At 44.1% G+C, this 19,299-nt stretch overlaps 1 protein-coding gene across 1 annotated transcript in view; it reads right to left on the bottom strand.

Annotated features, from left to right (window-relative positions):
* PCSK6 (proprotein convertase subtilisin/kexin type 6) overlaps positions 1–19,299 on the bottom strand; it is a 1,364,483-nt gene that overhangs the window by 374,579 nt on the left and 970,605 nt on the right. Inside the window, exon 9 of the mRNA XM_086958053.1 lies at positions 8,289–8,389. Coding sequence (XP_086814179.1) covers positions 8,289–8,389 — 101 coding nt within the window. The remainder of the gene's footprint in view (positions 1–8,288; positions 8,390–19,299) is intronic.

The raw sequence follows: 19,299 nt of genomic DNA, 5'->3' as shown, positions 1-19,299 counted from the left end.
ACAGCGGGGGCAATCCACAAACACTTCCTCTCGGCATTACCCGTCCCCAGGCCCCCTCCCCTACCCCGAACACACACTCGCAAATACCTGAGCTGCGGTCTGGGCCCAGAGCAGCTCAAGCAGAACACGAAATACTTAGTCCGAGTTAAATATTTGCCAGAGAGGAAACGTTAACTTTCTCTGCAAGTCTGTCGGAGCCGCCTATCAGCAGTCACTACATCCTTGGCCTATCAGAAATAGCACCATTCTTGCCTCCCACCTCCCCCCTCCCCACTGACCCCGCTCCCCTGGGGACCGCGCTCCCCTACTTTCCATGGAATAGCATCAATTTTAGTGCACCATTTACGGATAGGGCACCGCGCTTTGTGACCCGTACTGGGATTCTCGAATCGAAAATACATCGGATCAAGCTAGGCTTTTATCTTCCAGGGAGTTGTCGGCCGCTCTTTATGATGAATGAGATGTGTACAGCATGTGATCGTTTTAGAGAGATCGCAGCAAGTGACAGAGCATTCACTGTTTCAGGCGAGAATAAACAAGCACAAGCACCTACGAGCACACGGACAGCGGGAGGGGGGGTGAGAAAGGAACGGACAGCGGGAGGGGGGGCGGGAAAGGAACGGACAGCGGGAGGGGGGCGGGAAAGGAACGGACAGCGGGAGGGGGCAAGGAAGGCGCTCACCTGGACTTTCTCAGGCGGCGATCGGCCGCGGAATGAGAACACAAACCTGGACGCACAAACAAAATAAACCCCACCCACGGCCGCGATGACGACATCGCAGAGGCGGAGAGGGAAAAAATCTCGGGAACGCCCACGAATCTGGTCCGGCCATGTCGGACAGATCTCTGTTCCAATGGCTAGCCTCCATTTATGGAGCTAGCCAATGGAACAGAGGGCGTAATCCCAAGCCCACTCTGTTCTAACATAAGATTTCGCCTGCGCCGAAAAGCTGCGCAGAGCGCAGCCTTCGGCGAGGCGAAACCTAAAAAGGAAGGTGGTTTTTGAGACTTTCCTGATGGAAGCTGTGGTAGGGCAGTACATTATTCCAATCTGTTGGTTTGCGAAAGAGGTCCATCTTGAATCCTTGTTCGGAGGAAGAGGAAGAGAGCTGCTGCACCCCTGGGATGCTAGCACAGCACAGCAAGGACACGAAGAAAGGGAGATCAAAAAACACATAATTCTTCAGTGAGGCTTGTTTATGTGTTGCACTGGGAGATCACTTAATTTCTGACTGCAACCACGGACACATGACTGTCTTCCACCTACTTAACCTCTCCCCCCAGCAAAATTTGCTAGAGCATCATGATAAAGGACGACAAGGCTAAGGGCATCTTCCAGCAGCATCTGGACTGTTACAGCCAGGAAAGGGTCTAGGGCAAGAAAGGCTGCTCTTTACCAAAATATTAACTTCTCACACTAAGTTAAATTAAATGTATTCCTTACTACAGGACCAGAATCCAGTCTGTAGCCCAAAACATTTTGAATTGATAGACCTACCACTGTGTCTCTGCTTTGTATCCAGATATTATTGCTAGGATGCTATTACTAGCAATGTGCCATTCGGAAGTTATCTCAAGCATAGATAGGTTCTGTGGCCTAGACATTATCAGTAAGGTAGCATTGTGTGGTTCTAAAGTTATCTTTAGAATAGTGGCACATTCACTCATGGATGGACCCATACAGCTACTATAGTGAGCTATGGGGTTGGAAGGTGATTTCTAGGTTAATGGCATCTTTGGGAGGACTTAAATTGCCACTACTCTCATTTGCATGCTTTTAGCAGTTATCTTCTAGTGTAATGACATGTTTGGTCTGTAGAGGAGCCATTACAACTACCACTGTGACTTGGGGGTGATTCCAGGGTCGTTTTCCAGGGGAATATACAGATTTACTCATGGGTCTGTCTATTAGCCCCTACTACTTTTGGTTACATGTTTTGAGATTATTTCAAGGGTAACAATACCTTCACCCATTAATGGATCCCATGCATCTACTATAGTGGATTTGTGGCAACCACCAGCAGCCCACGAAGGTTAGTCTACACACCCCTGAATGTAAGATTCATATTACACAACCTTGGGTTTAACTATGCCACTAGCAGTTTGCGACTCTATCGCCACAAAGTTAACAATAACAATTAACTCCTTCAGCTGCTCAAACATACCTACCAAAAAACTGAAGATCTAAATATTTTAAAGAACAATCTCTCAAAGAGACCCTAGCAGATGACCCTCCCCCAAGTTAATCACTAAATTAACTAGCACATTCTAAACTTGATCCCTTCAACAGACTGGGAATGGAGTAATCGTCCGGATATTTATCTTCTGTAGATATAATCCAGGGGCTCACCAGCAACAGGTACATCCAATACCATATACTCACCTGGGCCCTTAAACACTCACACAACCTGACAATAACCGATGGAGTCAACGTTTAGGATTTTCTACTATTTCAAAATGAGTCACCTCTTATTCTTGACTAATCTTCCACTGATCAAAAAGTTCTTTCCTCTGGACAATGGACCATTAGTTGAACTAGTTGATGTAGGAATTACTTTAAATAATCTTCATACATTCATGAAATGAACATAGACTTGGGAAAGATTTTAAATCTTTATCTAATCAATTTCATGTGAACAACTTACAAAGTACAGTACAGTCACCGTTACTCATAGGAAGGAAGATTTGATCAATCATTCATCAAACACAGACTTTATATCCTGAAATGACTTATGCTCAGAAAGGAGAGGATAGAGAGAAAAGTACATCTGCACATTCACAGAAATGACCTCTCTACCACCGACGCTTGCGTAGCACCCCTCTCTGACACTCTCTTCCTCCTTGAGATTCTTCTGTGATCTTCTTCTTGTGTGGAGGAGTGTGGCTCAATGGTTAGAGTGGCAGACCCTGATGCAGAGTTCTGGCCAGGGACCAGGGTTCGATTCCCGCCTCGGTGGGGTCTCAGGCTCAATTTGCTCAGACCTGTCCATTCTAGCCTCGGTGCCTATTCTAATCACGGGCCCCACGCTGCAACTCTGGGCAATAGCTTGCTTAACCTCCACACCGGCCCCAACAGCGCTAAGGATGCCTGGCTTCACCCTGGGGGTGCCCAGGAGTGGACACTTCACAGGGAAAGCCAGGAGGGGTTCCAAAGAGGTATGAGTATCAGCGCCAGGAAGCCGAATAGGCGACACTGCAAGGTGACCGTCTGGTGACAGTGCGCTCTATAAGTACCATGACATTTACATTTAAACTAATTTAGGATAGATGGTTCTGTTTTCGTTTCTTCATCAGCATCTTTCGTCACTCCGACAGCATCCAGAACTCTGCAGCATTCAGCAAATCTCTGTCTCGTCTCTCTAACTAACTAAGACTACCTCAATTATACCTACAATATTCATGTACCAGCCATTAATGTTTCAATATCATGAAACTACTAACTCTGATTGGACAGGCAAGGGGGGGAATGTTCATCACAGCGTGCTTATTTTTCATCTTAGTCTATCAGTCTATTGTTCAAAGATCCCATCCCTTGATTTGTATTCACAAATCTTTATTCCCACCCCTATTCACATCTTATTAGACACAAAAGTATAATTTTCATGTGTTCCCTTTAATTCAGGGGACTTTGGAGCTGGTTCCCAGGGTATGTATCTTTTGCTTCCTTGGACTGTGTTCAAAAGTCACATCACTTCTTCTGGCTCGGTCACACCACGCATGTGCGGAGGTCAGGTGAGTTATAGACTCTGGATTCGTACGAGAGGCCTAAATGCATACTAATAAGTCAGAAAGACAAATATTAATTTTGAAACTAAAAGATTTCACTATATACCACCTATCTCTACTCTAATCCCATCCATTTATTAATGTTTTCCTGCATTAGCGTGAGTAAAATAGTTTGTGTTAGTTTCAGCACAGCAGATGCTAAGCATGTGAGTTTTCAAGCAGCCATTTTAATAGCATCTGCGCAGGTGCAAGAAATTCCCTCCAAGCGACAGCTTGTCATACTGCGTAGGTGCAGTTGACGCATGCGCAATAAAGATTTCCCATTAGCAGCCATTTTAGAATTTCGCTGGAGTTACTTATTAGTAAAACACGTAGGCAAGCTTCCCTGTCTTTTATGTTCAATATTGTGCGTATTAATTTACATAATACGTAGTTAATACAATATTAGAAGTTAAATGAGAGGATTGCTTCTGAGCAAGTCTCTTTTCTACGAGTCCTTGCTCCATCAGATACAGAGCAAAAACATCTGTAAACACCAATCTCACTAATAGGGCACCACCAGAAACAGAAATGGTTTAAGTTTTTACAAGCTGGTTAGCTTCGTCAATGACTCCAAATTAATCAGTAATTATCACATACTTTGAGATTACACCAACCAGGACTCAACTCAAGGATGTATTATGGCACAAATGTCTTTATCCAACAAGGATGATTTTCCCTATTTGTATCTGCAGGAACACACTGAGTGTCACCAATATCATCTACAGGAGCTCCCACCTCAGTAAGCAATATCTTCAGGCACCACAATATCCTGTACCACAACTTTGTTTCCACATTTTGCACCTTGTGCTCTAAACTCAATTTCCTCCTACAACGATTAACCATTCCTTCTCTCTTTCCAAGCCTTCACTTTCCTATTAACTTAGCCTGACTTCACACTGCCTGCCCCACCTCCTTCCTACTTTCTCTTTACTCCTCATCTGCCTCTAATCTAGGCAGCACCATCTCCTACATACCATCAATGACATCCCTCCAACTGTATACTCCACTACTCCACATACCGCCACATTCTAGTACATTAAAATGCTCTGATAATTCCTTGAATTACTCCTTGTTCATCTCTCCCCTCCCCTTACATTATGCATCTTCCAGGTACCATCCTCTGTCATCAGGTCAATCTCTCTTTTGAAAGCTCAAAAACATCAATCCAATGGCTTTGCTCTATCTCCTATTACTCAGCCTCCTGGCCACTATAGCAGTCATAAAACACACAAATTAGACTGAGTTTTACCCTCTTTTATCCTTAAACTCTACTCTCCCCTTCTCCCCATCCTTTGCTATGCTTTACTCTGTGAGCCAAGTGTTGAAAGGCTTGTACTTAGCCCAGTCTGCACAGAGGACAGATCCCAGGAAACCAGTGGCTAATAACCTCAACCACCACTGTAAGTTCAGTAGCCCCTATCTGTCCTTTGAGCCTCCCTTCTCCAAACAGGGCCAGACAATTGGCAACAAGTAGTGTAAGATTTGCAAGGTCCAGTTCCAACTGTCTTAGAGAAAATATCAAGTTCAGCTTAAACACAATATTACCCACACAGCACAATTACAGGCGCAAGTTTGGCATGAGTAGACCTTGACACACTATCCTTAGATTAGTTTAGAAATGAGATTTAGAGAGAGAGTGGAAAGTTGCCATAAACAAAGGATAGGAGATCCATGTTGCATTTGCTAACAACCATTCAGAGAAACTGGGCCGTACAAAATTGATCCTTGTTTATTAACGTCTCTCACACACTTCCGAATCATCCTGCCGTATTTTGATGTCTAGAGTCCTTCACCTGGATTCCTTTGATTTTGGAATTTCTTACTGGTTATCATTTATTCTCCATTGAATTCACTTTTGGAAACCCAACCTGGTTGGAATTATCACCGGTTTAGGGAGTTTAATTTCAGTCCATCAGGACCCGAGCCCTGAAGAGTCAGAGATTATTTGTCTCAGACGAAACACGTGTCGACTGGCCTTTTTCTGCGTCAACATACAGTAAAGAATGGAAGAAATCATACCAGATCCTGTCTTTGTGTCAAATACTAACATATTTTGTTTAACATTAATTAAATGTGTGCACAGGACTGTTGTAAATTGATATATGTGTTTGGTTTACAATCACAAGTAAGCGGTTTATAGGGTCACCTCTTTCTTGTTAGCACCATTAGGATTTAGATTTTTGTCAAACTGACTACTGGAAATTAGGCAGAGCGCCATCAACTCCTCTACACTAAAACCCTAGTCTTTCATACCATTTATTGTATTCTTTACGGCACAAGTTATATTACTGAAATGCTTCTGTATGGCACAGAATTGATCACTGGAATTCCTTTCATTGATACATAATTTATAATTGCAATTCCGCTTCAATGCACAGTAGTTATTATTTATCCTTATTGAGTAGCTAAATAATGCTGCAGTTCCCTTGATCTAAGAGCACTAAATCAGATTATGTAGTCAATGGGATCCCATTACGAAGACATAGGAGAATTAATTGATTTTGGGAAATTTTGTAGTCATCTATGAAGACTTTTAGACAATTGAATCTGAGTCTAGAAGGAAATACATGATGATTTATAGATTGTTTACACTGATGGTGTGCGGTATATTTTGGAATTTGGGAGATACTGATTGATTTGGGTAAATGTTGTGCTAATATCTCAGGTTATTACTTGCACATTGCATATGTTTTCCTTTTTCTTTTGATATTCTTTTATGGATGTGTGAGGGAAAAATCATGCTGTAATAGCGGCTATTAATGCATGTTTTAGGTATTCCTTTAAAAATTCAAGAGGCTTTTTATTAATTAACTCGGACTAAAAGTTTCATGTGCACTGTCTGTTTTCATTCTTGCAAGCTTCTTGAATGGCAAATACCAAATTCAGCATTGCCTTATTATATCAATTGTAATCTGTACTAACCCATAAATTGAACAAAAATACATTTAAAATGATGTTGTGAGGGAGAAATCGAATTACACTTATGGACTTTACATAACGACCTTCTTTATAATTAAGGCTCCATACTTTTCATTTTATTGATTTTTTTTACAAATCGACCACAAAGTAATCGGTCTCCTGGCCGGTATTTATTTATGAAAATAACACAAATATAAACATTCTATTTTATAATAACTTGACTTGCTGTGAATAAGCCTCTTGTTTCAGAAAATGTAATCTCATGTACCTTTCACACTTTACCGCTCACTGCAAACACCACCCCTGCTGTACTGTGAGCAGGAGCTCGTGTGTGTGCGTGCGCGCAAATGAGGGTTACCAAAGAGATACTTTTGATAACAACGTAATAATCCTAATTGCATGGAGCAACAGTTTACAAATCATTAGTAGAACTACCTTCCCGTCCACATATGCAGGTCTTCCACTTTGTCAAGCATGGTACGACGAAACTTGCCTTGCTATGAAGGACCTCAGTTTTCAGTGCTCTCAATATAGTCATTTGCACATAATTTAAAACATTTGCAGAGCTTGGATCCCTTTGGGATTAAGCACTGCAGCTATTAAATAAACATCACAATATGTTTTTAACAAAATGTAAATATAAGCGTGCTGAAGTTCTCTATATAGCTACTTCAAATAGCAGGAAACCCCTGAAGGCATCCATGGAAGTGAACATTTTTCATGCAAATAAATGTGGAGAAATATTAGTTCCAACACACTCTTTCTTGCAGAATACAAATATATGTGGAAAATGCCAATAAAATGAGAAAACAGAAATATCAATAACGATAAACAAAAGTACCAAGATTTGAATATCATTACATGTATAACCTTACTTATATCCAAAATAGTTTTATCAGTATTCTAGACAGTTGTATTTTAAAACAACAGTAATTTCGCAGCCACTTTCTCCCACTCCCCCCAACGGATGGAACTCCAAACCTGAATGTCTTTTCACCAACTCATTAAGCCACTAAAAAGCCAAAAGGGCATATTTTGTTCCCATAATTAGAGCTCTTTTTAAAAAAAATTAAAAACCAGAGCATATGCTAAGATTGTTAAACTAAAATGCGATAAACAGCAGACAAGTTGTGCTAAGTCTAGAAGGCATGCAGATGGACATTTATTTATTTATTTATTTATTTTATGCATTTGTATGGCGCTCAGCTACCCAACAAGGGTTTCCATTTGAGGCACTGACAAAAAAAAGATCCACACATCTTTGTCACTGTAAACCCCAGAAGCCTCCAAAAGCCCTGCTCGCACTATGCAACAGCACACAAGTCTATTTACTATTTTTTTTCAAAATGTAACCGCTCACTTTACTGTGAAAATGCAAGGATAGTCAAGAAGCTTGGTTCTTACAAAAAAATACGAGCCTCCATCAAAATTGTGTAGTCTTTCGGGTGGAGTAAGAGAGGACACTCCTTCCACGACTCAGACTTGGAGAACTAGGTTAACTCTGGAAAATGAATCACGTTATCTTCCCTTGGCTGGTCACCACATCTTCAGTCAATTTAGAGCAAAACAGCGATATACAAGACAGCAACAATCAGACTTACTTTGCTTCTAATGCTAGAGCAATGATGCCTGCAACCATGGGAGCAGAGACAGAGGTCCCGGTGTGGCTATCGGTACAGCGCTGCCTCAAGTCTGTGGTTACCTGTGGAGGAAATGACATCTCAGTTGGTCATATCAGCACAAGACGAACAAGTAAGTATGAACACAGTTTAAAGATACCCTTTGCACATGGCCTTTTCACAAAGCAGCAGCCACACTTTCATACTGTAAATCAGTGGTCGAAGTGCATTAAAAAGTATGGAAACTATGAAGCTGTGTGCAATGGTGCAGGGGTGAGTGAGCGTAGGGGCATGGCTGAAAAACAAAATATTCTGTAACATTTTTCGGTTTTTCACCTTCAGGTAATTTACATATCAGATAACGTACAGCCTAAATGAAAATTAAATGCAAGTTATGTTAATTGGTGAGAAATTCACTATTGTACATTATGAAACCTCTATTAGTTAATGCATTGCACCAGACAGCCACAGAATTGAAACCTAGTAGGTGTTGTAGAGAATAGTGACTTGTGTATGTTTAGTGCTACAAGGTTCCAGTCTGTGAGAGAAAGCACTATGAACATGTAAGTCGTTATATTAAACTTGCCTTACATACAGTATAGGGTAGGTGTAGTAATGTGTATATATCTATAAATATCAATAGAATTGTAAGTTAGGTTATGTCATTGGGATGTTTATGTCAGAGCGGTTTGACTGGAATGTTTGGAGTGATTCCTGAGATGATCTCCTGCAGTGCTGCATGCATTTGTACTCTTGTACTTCATTAAAGCAACTATTCAATACAAACTATTAAGTGTGATTACTACACTTAATTTGACGACGAGCGGGATTCAAGATTGCCTCTAAAGAGAAACGGATGGAACAGCAGGAATCACAGAATTTTTCACACCAAAAGCGCCCGACGACGTTTGGACTTCATTTCGGTGCATTCGTCTATGCCACAGTTTTCGTTAGGTAGCTACGAATGAAAAAAGCGATTCACATTGGAAATTGTAGTAAATGGTATTGTCTTGTTTTAATCCTTACCGTCGCTTGAGGCTAATGACAGTGACTGGTTTTCAAATAATGCGCTGCTGCTCTTGCGCGCGTTGAGGCCAACGATGATGACAACAGTACTTCCTGGAACCCCTATTCTCACTTTATCACCTGATCCGGACCCTGCAGGATCCAGTCAATCCTTACCATTCTCCATTTCCAATACATCCTTCCCATTCTCCATTTCTTGATAAACCTCAAAATTCGCTTCATTCTGTAATTCAGCTCATGCTCGGCAGGAGGTTGGATTTACGTATAATAATAAAATATTACTTTACATTACAAAAACCCTAGAAATTCACAGAAAAAGCTAAGGTAACTATAACCTGCGCCCTCGCCATGCACTGTTACTTACCCCAGATGTTACATCACTTAGGACATTTTCTATGACATCATTTATATCACTGCAACATCTGCAATGCAATTATTGATGAGAAAACTGTGCATGGCTGGGGTGCTGGTTATAGTTACCTTAGGGCATGAGTAATAGTTACTTGAGATAACCGTAACTATAACTGGTAAGTTTCTGCGGTTTTTAGAGTTTAAAACTGTTACATTGTTACTGAACATTTTACCTAACTATAAAGTTATTTTTACCTTTGTTTTTTCAGTGATATATATATATATTAAATAAAGAATTTACAACGCTTGTGGGATTATAAAAGTTTCTTTAATCCGCCGCCGCCAAACGCGTTTCGACTGCCAAGCAGTCATGCTCACTGGACAAGAGGAGAAAGCGTGCGGCCATTTTTAAATAACGAAACTGCATGTAATGAACTATGAAAGACAGACTCGTAGTTTTTGCACATAGTCACACCAATACATTGAAAATTGTTTTTTTCCCAAGCAAAACAACGTGGCAATTACATTTGCAATAAATACATTTCAATGGTTCTGGCAAAAAATCATTTAAACATTATTTGGCAATTTAGAGCATTCCGTAAATCACCTATGCTCAGCTCCGCATTCCATTGAAATTTGTCAACAAACTTTATCAACAAACTTTATCGACAATGCTCGGATGCACAGTCCAAGAATAATGCCCAAGTGGGCCCTTAAATATTATACTGATTGGTAATGGACTGCAATAGAAAATAATCCATAGTCAAAATCAAGCTCAAGTGAGCTTACGCATCCCACAACCAAGTCATCCTGCTCTGAACATGCCGTAATCCATTAATGCCAAAATCACGAAATCAATACATTTGTTTGCCAAAATTCATTTTCGAATACAGTTTCTATGGGAATATCATCAATGTAAATTCAGTGAATTTAGTGCATTGCATGTCTGTCCAAAAACATCCTAATCGTGATTAATTAGTACTCTTACTACAGGCGGCTACCCATACATATTCACATGATTCATTTTTAAAGGTGTGTGTGTAAATCTTCCTCAATGTTGAGGCCCCTAGGTTGTTTTGAATCTAGCTTGATGATGTATCGAGACTCTAACCGTCTCAATTTTTTAAGGCGGTTACCGCCTCTCAAGCTCGCTGGAATGGAGTCAATCACATAATATGTAAGACCATTAGTATCTCTATTATGTGCACTCTCGAAATGTCGCGCTACAGGATAGGATCTGTCAGAATTTTTGATGGCTCGCAAGTGTTGTAAAATGCGTTTATGTACTTCATTTATTGTGCTGCCTACGTATCGCAAGCCACAAGGGCATTGCAACACGTAGACAGCGTACTCTGTCTTGCATGTGTATTTGCCTTTAATTTTTTCCATCCTGCTGGAAAGGCCCAGTTTGTACTTGCTACAGTTTACACCATGCGTGCATGCCTTGCACTTTAGACATTTTACAAATCCATTTTTCTCGGGCGTGGTTTTTTGAGTGTGTTGCTCACTAGGGAATCTCTGAAAGATTTAGATTTCCTAAAAATAATTTGCGGTCTCCTGTCGACCTCCTTCCCCAGAATGGGATCATTTTTGATAACATGCCAATGTTTGTTGAGTATTCTTCTCACCTCAACATGTTGCTTACAAAAGGTCGTTATAAATCTTTGTTTTTGTTGGGCGGTCTTCTGGTTTGAGAATAGGATATCCTCCCTTTTCTTTTTGGACGCTTTACAGATTCCCTGATCGATTCAATTCTCAGGGTACCCTCTTTCTTTAAATCTTCTTTTCAGCACCCCTAGTTCTTTTACTGTCTCCTCTGGGGTACTACAATTTCGCCTAACCCTTAGGCTCTCTCCATAGGGAATGCTACACAAATTCATGGGATGAAAGCTCTGCGCATGCAGCAATGTATTACCACTTGTGGGTTTTCTGTAAAGACTAGTTTGCAGCCTTCCATTTTCTACATAAACTTTGAGGTCAAGGAAATTTACACTCTCACTGCTGATGGAACTAGTAAAAGAGAGATTCAGATCATTAGATTGCAGGCTGTTGATAAATGCCTTAACTTCGCATTCTGTACCTCTCCATACCAAAAATAGGTCGTCTATGAAACGACTCCAGTGAACTATATGTTCCTCCCACTCTTTTTGGTACGGCGTCCGGACAACCTGCTCCTCCCACCAGCCCATATGCAAATTAGCATAGCTGGGGGCGAAGCAGGTCCCCATAGCAGTACCAAACACTTAGTGAAAAAGTTGCCCATAGAATAGAAAAATATTTCCACCATGCGTAGAATCATTTGAGTATGTGACCACAGAGTAATAGATCTTGTAGCCAAAAAGTGTTTTACTGCACGTAAGCCATCAGAATGCCTTATACTAGTGTATAATGTGGCGACGTCTATTGTAACCAATAGATAGTCATCTTCCCAAGGTATGTCATAAATCCTCTTAAGGAAATCCCCGGTATCAAGTACGAATGATGGAAGTGCCTTAGTGAGTGGATTGAGGAAAGAATCTACAAATTTTGAAGTGTTTTCCAAAGCACTGCCAATAGCAGATATTATTGGGCAGCCAGGGGGATCAGCAATGTCCTTATGCACCTTAGGTATTAGATAAAATACTGCTGTGGTGGGTTGATCAATTTTAAGAAACGAAAATTCATCATGGCTTATCAACGATGAATCATACCAACTTTGAAGTTCACTGTTAAATTGTTCGTTGCTTTTTACCATCATGCTTTCCGCTACTCTAACATAGCATTTCTTGTTATTCAGTTGTTTATACGCCTCTAACAGGTGTTTCTCCCTGTTCCAAAGGACTACATTGCCCCCTTTGTCCGCATTACGTACTATGCAGTTATCACACTCAGATAGTTTCTTTATCAAAGCATAGTACGCTTTTTGCCCCACGACGACGCAACTTTCGTTCTGAAGCGGGCAGGATATGCTTGAGCAGCACCTCTGATATATATATATATATATATATATATATATATATATATATATATTTCTACCAAGATGCCCTGAGCTTAAGAATGCACTCCACAGGGGTTGGATTCCACAGGAACTTTATTGTAAAAAAATCGGCAACGCTGTCCCAATCAATTCATCCCTGATGCATTTCGGAGCAACTTGCTCCTTTTTCAAAGGGTAAAAAACTGCCAGTCCACAGCTTGCACTATCACGCTTTCATCATTTCTCTGCGTGCTTGATTGATTCCACATTGGAAATGCCTCACAGGTGAGTAATTTCACGAACCGCATTCTGGTAAATGTAGTGCCCAATTCTTCCCCGCCAGTGGGGGCTGCTTTGTGACAGTCCTTTTTGTTTATATTTCGAAAGCCCTCCAGTGGGCCTCAGGACAAACGTGCCGGTTTTTAATTTAATGCAACCTCCGTGCTGATGAAAGGCTCGGGAAGAGTTCCTGAACCCTCAGACCTTCATTCCCTCGGCGGTGCAGTTCTCCACGGCCAGGCTGCCGCGTGAAGTATTTCTACCAAGATGCCCTGAGCTTAAGAATGCACTCCACAGGGGTTGGATTCCACAGGAACTTTATTGTAAAAAAATCGGCAACGCTGTCCCAATCAATTCATCCCTGATGCATTTCGGAGCAACTTGCTCCTTTTTCAAAGGGTAAAAAACTGCCAGTCCACAGCTTGCACTATCACGCTTTCATCATTTCTCTGCGTGCTTGATTGATTCCACATTGGAAATGCCTCACAGGTGAGTAATTTCACGAACCGCATTCTGGTAAATGTAGTGCCCAATTCTTCCCCGCCAGTGGGGGCTGCTTTGTGACAGTCCTTTTTGTTTATATTTCGAAAGCCCTCCAGTGGGCCTCAGGACAAACGTGCCGGTTTTTAATTTAATGCAACCTCCGTGCTGATGAAAGGCTCGGGAAGAGTTCCTGAACCCTCAGACCTTCATTTCCTTGGCGGTGCAGTTCTCCACGGCCAGGCTGCCGCGTGAAGTATTTCTACCAAGATGCCCTGAGCTTAAGAATGCACTCCACAGGGGTTGGATTCCACAGGAACTTTATTGTAAAAAAATCAGCAACGCTGTCCCAATCAATTCATCCCTGATGCATTTCGGAGCAACTTGCTCCTTTTTCAAAGGGTAAAAAACTGCCAGTCCACAGCTTGCACTATCACGCTTTCATCATTTCTCTGCGTGCTTGATTGATTCCACATTGGAAATGCCTCACAGGTGAGTAATTTCACGAACCGCATTCTGGTAAATGTAGTGCCCAATTCTTCCCCGCCAGTGGGGGCTGCTTTGTGACAGTCCTTTTTGTTTATATTTCGAAAGCCCTCCAGTGGGCCTCAGGACAAACGTGCCGGTTTTTAATTTAATGCAACCTCCGTGCTGATGAAAGGCTCGGGAAGAGTTCCTGAACCCTCAGACCTTCATTTCCTCGGCGGTGCAGTTCTCCACGGCCAGGCTGCCGCGTGAAGTATTTCTACCAAGATGCCCTGAGCTTAAGAATGCACTCCACAGGGGTTGGATTCCACAGGAACTTTATTGTAAAAAAATCGGCAACGCTGTCCCAATCAATTCTATTTCAGGACAGGAGGCTCCGATTATGCTTAGTCTCATTTCTTTACTGACACATAGCAGCCAATCACATTACAGTAAAGAAAAAACAGAAAATACGTCACTCATGAACCATAGAGTACACCCATAGTATATAAACAGTCTCAGAGGTAACCACTTCCTCTTTCTTTGCTGCTCCGCAGCCAGTTAAGTGCAAACTTATTATTCTATACCTGTTTAAATTGTATTCTTGGTTTAAATTCATACCGCTTTGTGCGCGCTGTGTAATATTGCTTTGGCGCTTATTTCGCGCTCTTGCTGCCGTCTTGGTCGTCTTTCCATTTCACTCGGCCGGCGCGTCGGTGGGAGCGTGTGTCACCTCCCGGGGTCGGGCACTTGCTGCCGTTTGTCCCGTATTTTAGTGGAGGGAGTTGGGGACTGTCCTGCCTCGCGCGCGTTCAGCGCGAGCAGGCTCCTTGGCTGTCGGGCGAGCCGCGTGTCTGCGCATGCGCGACCTTTGTCCCTAAGGGCTTTTCCTCGCGCAGCTGTGTTTTCTGTCAACACAGCGCCGGCTCTTGAACGCGTCTGTTGACGTATACGCCCACTGCCTGTCAGCTTGTCCCGTTTCGACGCCGGAGCTTGGAAAAAGGTCCCGGTTGTGAATTTGCATAGGCTTTGCCTAGAGTGGTGATTTTTTGGTCGGCAAGCCTCCCTCCACGCTTTAATTCTTGTGTTCTACGCAGTTTTTCCTGCTTATCTTGCTGACTGTGAGGTTTTTCACTCCCTCAGACTGTGTCACTGACATACCAGATTCCTTGTCACCTGGTGGGCTGATTTACTACACTCCCAGTGTATCATGAGTGGCTCCTATCATTTCGAGGAGGAAGGGGACTTTGAGGAGGAGGGGTCTGACTTTTTTGAGCAGGACCTGGTTGAGGCGCTGGACAAAGGGGTACAACTCTCTATGAATAGGGCAATGGCTCGCGCCATTACACCCCTGAAGCGCCATTTGACGCAATATGCGCAACAGCAAGGCTGGCTTCCCTCCAAGAAGTCCTCATCTCCTGGTAATCCCCATTCTTCGGACTTCAGGAAGTTGGCTCGGTCCTTGTCCTCTAAATCCAAGGCTGTCCCTGTACTGGTAGAAAGCGACGACCATGATGCTTCCTCCTCCTCGTCGGAGGTTTTGCCTCCTCCTCCCAAAAAAACGTAAATGCAAAGAACATTTTGTGGATGCCTCCTCTCGGCCTCCTGTTTTAACTTTTGAGCCCGAAGATATTGTGCACCCGAATTCTTCCGCCTGGCTTCCTTCCCCGGCTGTGGCTGAGTATGTTCAGCAGTATATCAGGCACCCTTTTGATAAAGATGTACGAGCGCGTCTTCGCTCAGAGTGTCCGCGACCAGATTTGGCGGACAACCTGGCGGACACGCCGGAGGTCGACCCTACCATTCTTACGTACATGACCAAATTTTCCAAAGACCCCAAAAAAGGTCTAGACCGTTCCTGGCGGGCTTGTCAGGATAAAGTTTTGGACCTCTTAGGTCCTATCACAAAAATGTTGGATCTAGGCTTCCGGGCCAAAGAAGCGTCTACCACTGTCGATCCTGACGAGCTCATTCAGTGGGCACAGCGAGCCGTCTGTTTTTTAGGGAACGCCAACTGTGCCCTCTCAAGTGAACGCCGGCGTTCTATTCTTCTGAAACTGGACCCGAAATTGTCTGAACTTTCTTCCTCGGAGGCAGGCGCTGCTGCTCAGGGTCTTCTTTTTGGTCAATCCTTTTTGAAAGAGCTCACCCATTTTGTCAGCACTTTTAGTAGTATTGACAAGGCACAGGCCACCTTAAAACGGGCCATGCGTCCGGTTTTTAACAAGGCCGGACGAAACTGGGGACGTTCGTCCGGCCGTGGTCAATACCAATCCACTCAACGTGGGAACCAGTCCCATAAGGGAGGCCAGCAGGATTCCGGTTATGCCCAGCGGTCTAACTTCTACCCTTCCAGGAAAGGACGTGGGCAGTTCAAGAAAGGAGGTTCAGGTGGCTACTCCGGCGGACGTCAAGATTCCGCCGCTTCAGGTGAGACTTCTTCCTGCATGCAGTGTTGTTCTGGGGGGCAGGATCCGCCATTTTCTAGCCAATTGGCGCGCAATCTCAGGCGATGCTTGGGTGCTGGAAACGGTTCAGGGATTCAAAATCGAATTCTATCATCCCATTCACCAATCTCGTCCTCCCTTCCCTCTTCACTTCTCAAAGGAAAGTCAGGAGTTCATCACAGAGGAACTCAAGTCTCTGGTATTGAAGGGGGCCATTGTGCCGACAGTCCGCCATCCGCAGGGATTTGCCAGCTCGATTTTTCTGCTGGACAAGAAGGGAGGAGGTTCACGGTTGGTCCTCAATCTGAAGGACTTCAATGCGGGGGTGGTTTACAGACACTTCAAGATGGAGGGTATCCATCTGTTGAGAGACCTCTTGAGGGAACGGGATTGGATGGTTCGTTTGGACCTCAAAGATGCTTACCTTTCGGTCCCGATCTTCCATCCACATCGCCGTTTTCTGCAGTTTCAGTGGCAGGGGACTTGGTATCAATACCAAGTCCTTCCCTTCGGCCTTTCGTCGGCACCGTGGTGCTTCACGAAACTGTTACGTCCTGTAGTGGAATCGCTCCGCAGTTGTGGGGTTCGTTTGATCATTTATTTGGACGACATCCTCCTTCTGGCGGATTGTCCGGTCCGACTAATGACTCATCTGGACTGGACCATAGACCTTCTCCAGTCCCTCGGATTTCTGGTGAATGTTCCCAAATCTGTTCTTCATCCTTCTCAGGTCATCGATTTCTTGGGGTTCAGAGTCAACTCCATCACTTGTCAGCTGCTGCTGCCCCAGCAGAAGATTCGCTATATCAAGAAGGAATTGAATTCCATTATCTCGAGTCCGACTGTGTCATTGAGGTTGTTAGCACGAGTAGTCGGGCTTTTGGCGTCTTCCCTGCAGGCAATATTTCCAGCACCGCTACATTATCGGGCCCTTCAGCGTCTGAAGATCCAGCATCTTCAGCGTGGCCTCCGGTATTCCGATTTGATTCCTCTCTCGGAGGAGGCCAGGCTGGAGATGCAATGGTGGTTGGATCACATGGAGGCCTGGAACGGCAGAGCCCTCTTCGGCTCCTCTCCGGAGATTGTGATCGAATCGGATGCCAGTCGTTGGGGCTGGGGAGCCCGTTACAGTCCGGTCTCGACGGGGGGGTCGGTGGTCCCCGCGGGAACTTTCACTCCACATCAACTGTTTGGAGTTGCTAGCGGGGTCATTTGCGATCAAATGCCTGTCACCTCTTCAATCCCACTGCTGCATCCTTCTCCGGATGGACAATGTCTCCGCAGTGCGTTACATCAACAAGCTGGGGGGAACTCGGTCGCGATTGTTGGCAGAGATTGCCAAGGAGTTCTGGCATTATTGCCTCCAACACAAGATCACTGTTATTGCAGAGTACCTTCCCGGGTCTCGCAATCTAGTGGCGGACTGGAACTCCAGACATCTGAGGGACTTCAGCGACTGGAGACTCCACCCCAGGGTGTTTCGCCAACTGCTTCGCAACTGGGGTCCGTGTCTGATCGACCTCTTTGCGTCCCGGCTCAACGCCCAACTTCCCCAGTTCTTCAGCTGGCGACCGGATCCGGAGGCTCTAGCCACCGATGCTTTCCTCCAGACGTGGCCGACATCCCTCTGTTATGCGTTTCCCCCATTTATGATGCTCCCGAGGGTTCTGGCCTACGTGTCGCGCTTTCAGGCGGAATTGATTCTGATTGCCCCTCTCTGGAGGGCTCAGCCATGGTTCCCTGTTCTTCTGGAGATGGCATGCGACCTGCCCTTTCTTCTTCCTCAGAGGGCGAATCTCCTTCTAGATCCATTGCAGAATCCGCATCCCCTGGTTCAGTCCGGCTCCCTCCTTCTCCTGGCGTGGCGAATTTCGGGGAACGTTGGACGGTGCCAGGCCTTTCTGAGGACGCTGTCAGATTCCTCAGCAATGCCTGGGCCCCTAACACTCACAAGCGCTACAGAAGTTCCTGGAAGCGTTGGAGTGATTGGTGTGCTCAACGGCAAGTTGATCCCACATCGGCTGATATCTCTCTGATATGCAATTTTTTGTCATCTCTGTCCTCCTCTTCGGGTTTGGCTTATTGCACAATCAACAATTTCCGTTCCGCCATTTCGGCGGGTCATCTTCCTGTCGATGGCAAGCCAGTTGGGGAACACCCTTTCGTAGCCAAAATTCTGAAAGGTATTCGTATGGCTACTCCTCCTAAGCCTAGATATGTTTCCCTATGGGACGTTTCTGTGGTACTACGTTTTCTGGAGGCTTGGCCGGTTAATTCCTTATTATCTCGTAAGCAACTTTCAGCCAAGCTTACTATGTTACTGTGTTTGCTTTCCTGCAAACGCATTTCTGACGTCCGCGCTCTAGATCTAGCGGGTCGTAGTTTCACGCCGGAGGGTGTTTCCTTTCGCCTTTCCCGGCGCACAAAAACTAACACGGAGGTCATTTCGTATCCTTCTTTTCCGGCTCGACCTAACCTTTGTGTAGTTCAATGCCTTAAGGAATATGAGGTGAGTACTTCTCTTCATCGATCTGATATGCAGGGTCAATTGTTGATTGCTTTGCAAAAACCCTTTCGTCCCGTTGCTCCAGCCACTTTGGCCCGTTGGGTAAGATGGCTTATGGAGGAAGCGGGCATTGATGTTTCTGTTTTTGGTGCTCACTCGGCTCGGGGAGCCATGGCCTCTAAGGCTTTTTCATTGGGGGTCTCTTTATGTGACATTATGAAAGCTGCTGATTGGTCCTCAGATTCCGTGTTTAAGACATTTTATTTCAAGCCTGTTCCTACTGTTGCTTCTGTTGTGGTGGATGAGCTTTAAAGAAGCATAATCGGAGCCTCCTGTCCTGAAATAGAATTCAAAATTTGCTAACATTCGTGACAAGAATTTTCAATTCTATTAAGGACAAGGAGGCGAGGATTATCCCACCCGTTGTATATGCATGTATCTATTATATTGTACTATGCAATGCTTCATAGATCTTTCCTGATG

Source organism: Lissotriton vulgaris, chromosome 2_1 (genome assembly GCF_964263255.1).
Source record: "Lissotriton vulgaris chromosome 2_1, aLisVul1.2, whole genome shotgun sequence".
NCBI classification, from domain to species: domain Eukaryota; kingdom Metazoa; phylum Chordata; class Amphibia; order Caudata; family Salamandridae; genus Lissotriton; species Lissotriton vulgaris.
Note: the sequence above shows the minus strand (reverse complement) of the source record. Positions and strands in the feature narration are given on the sequence as shown.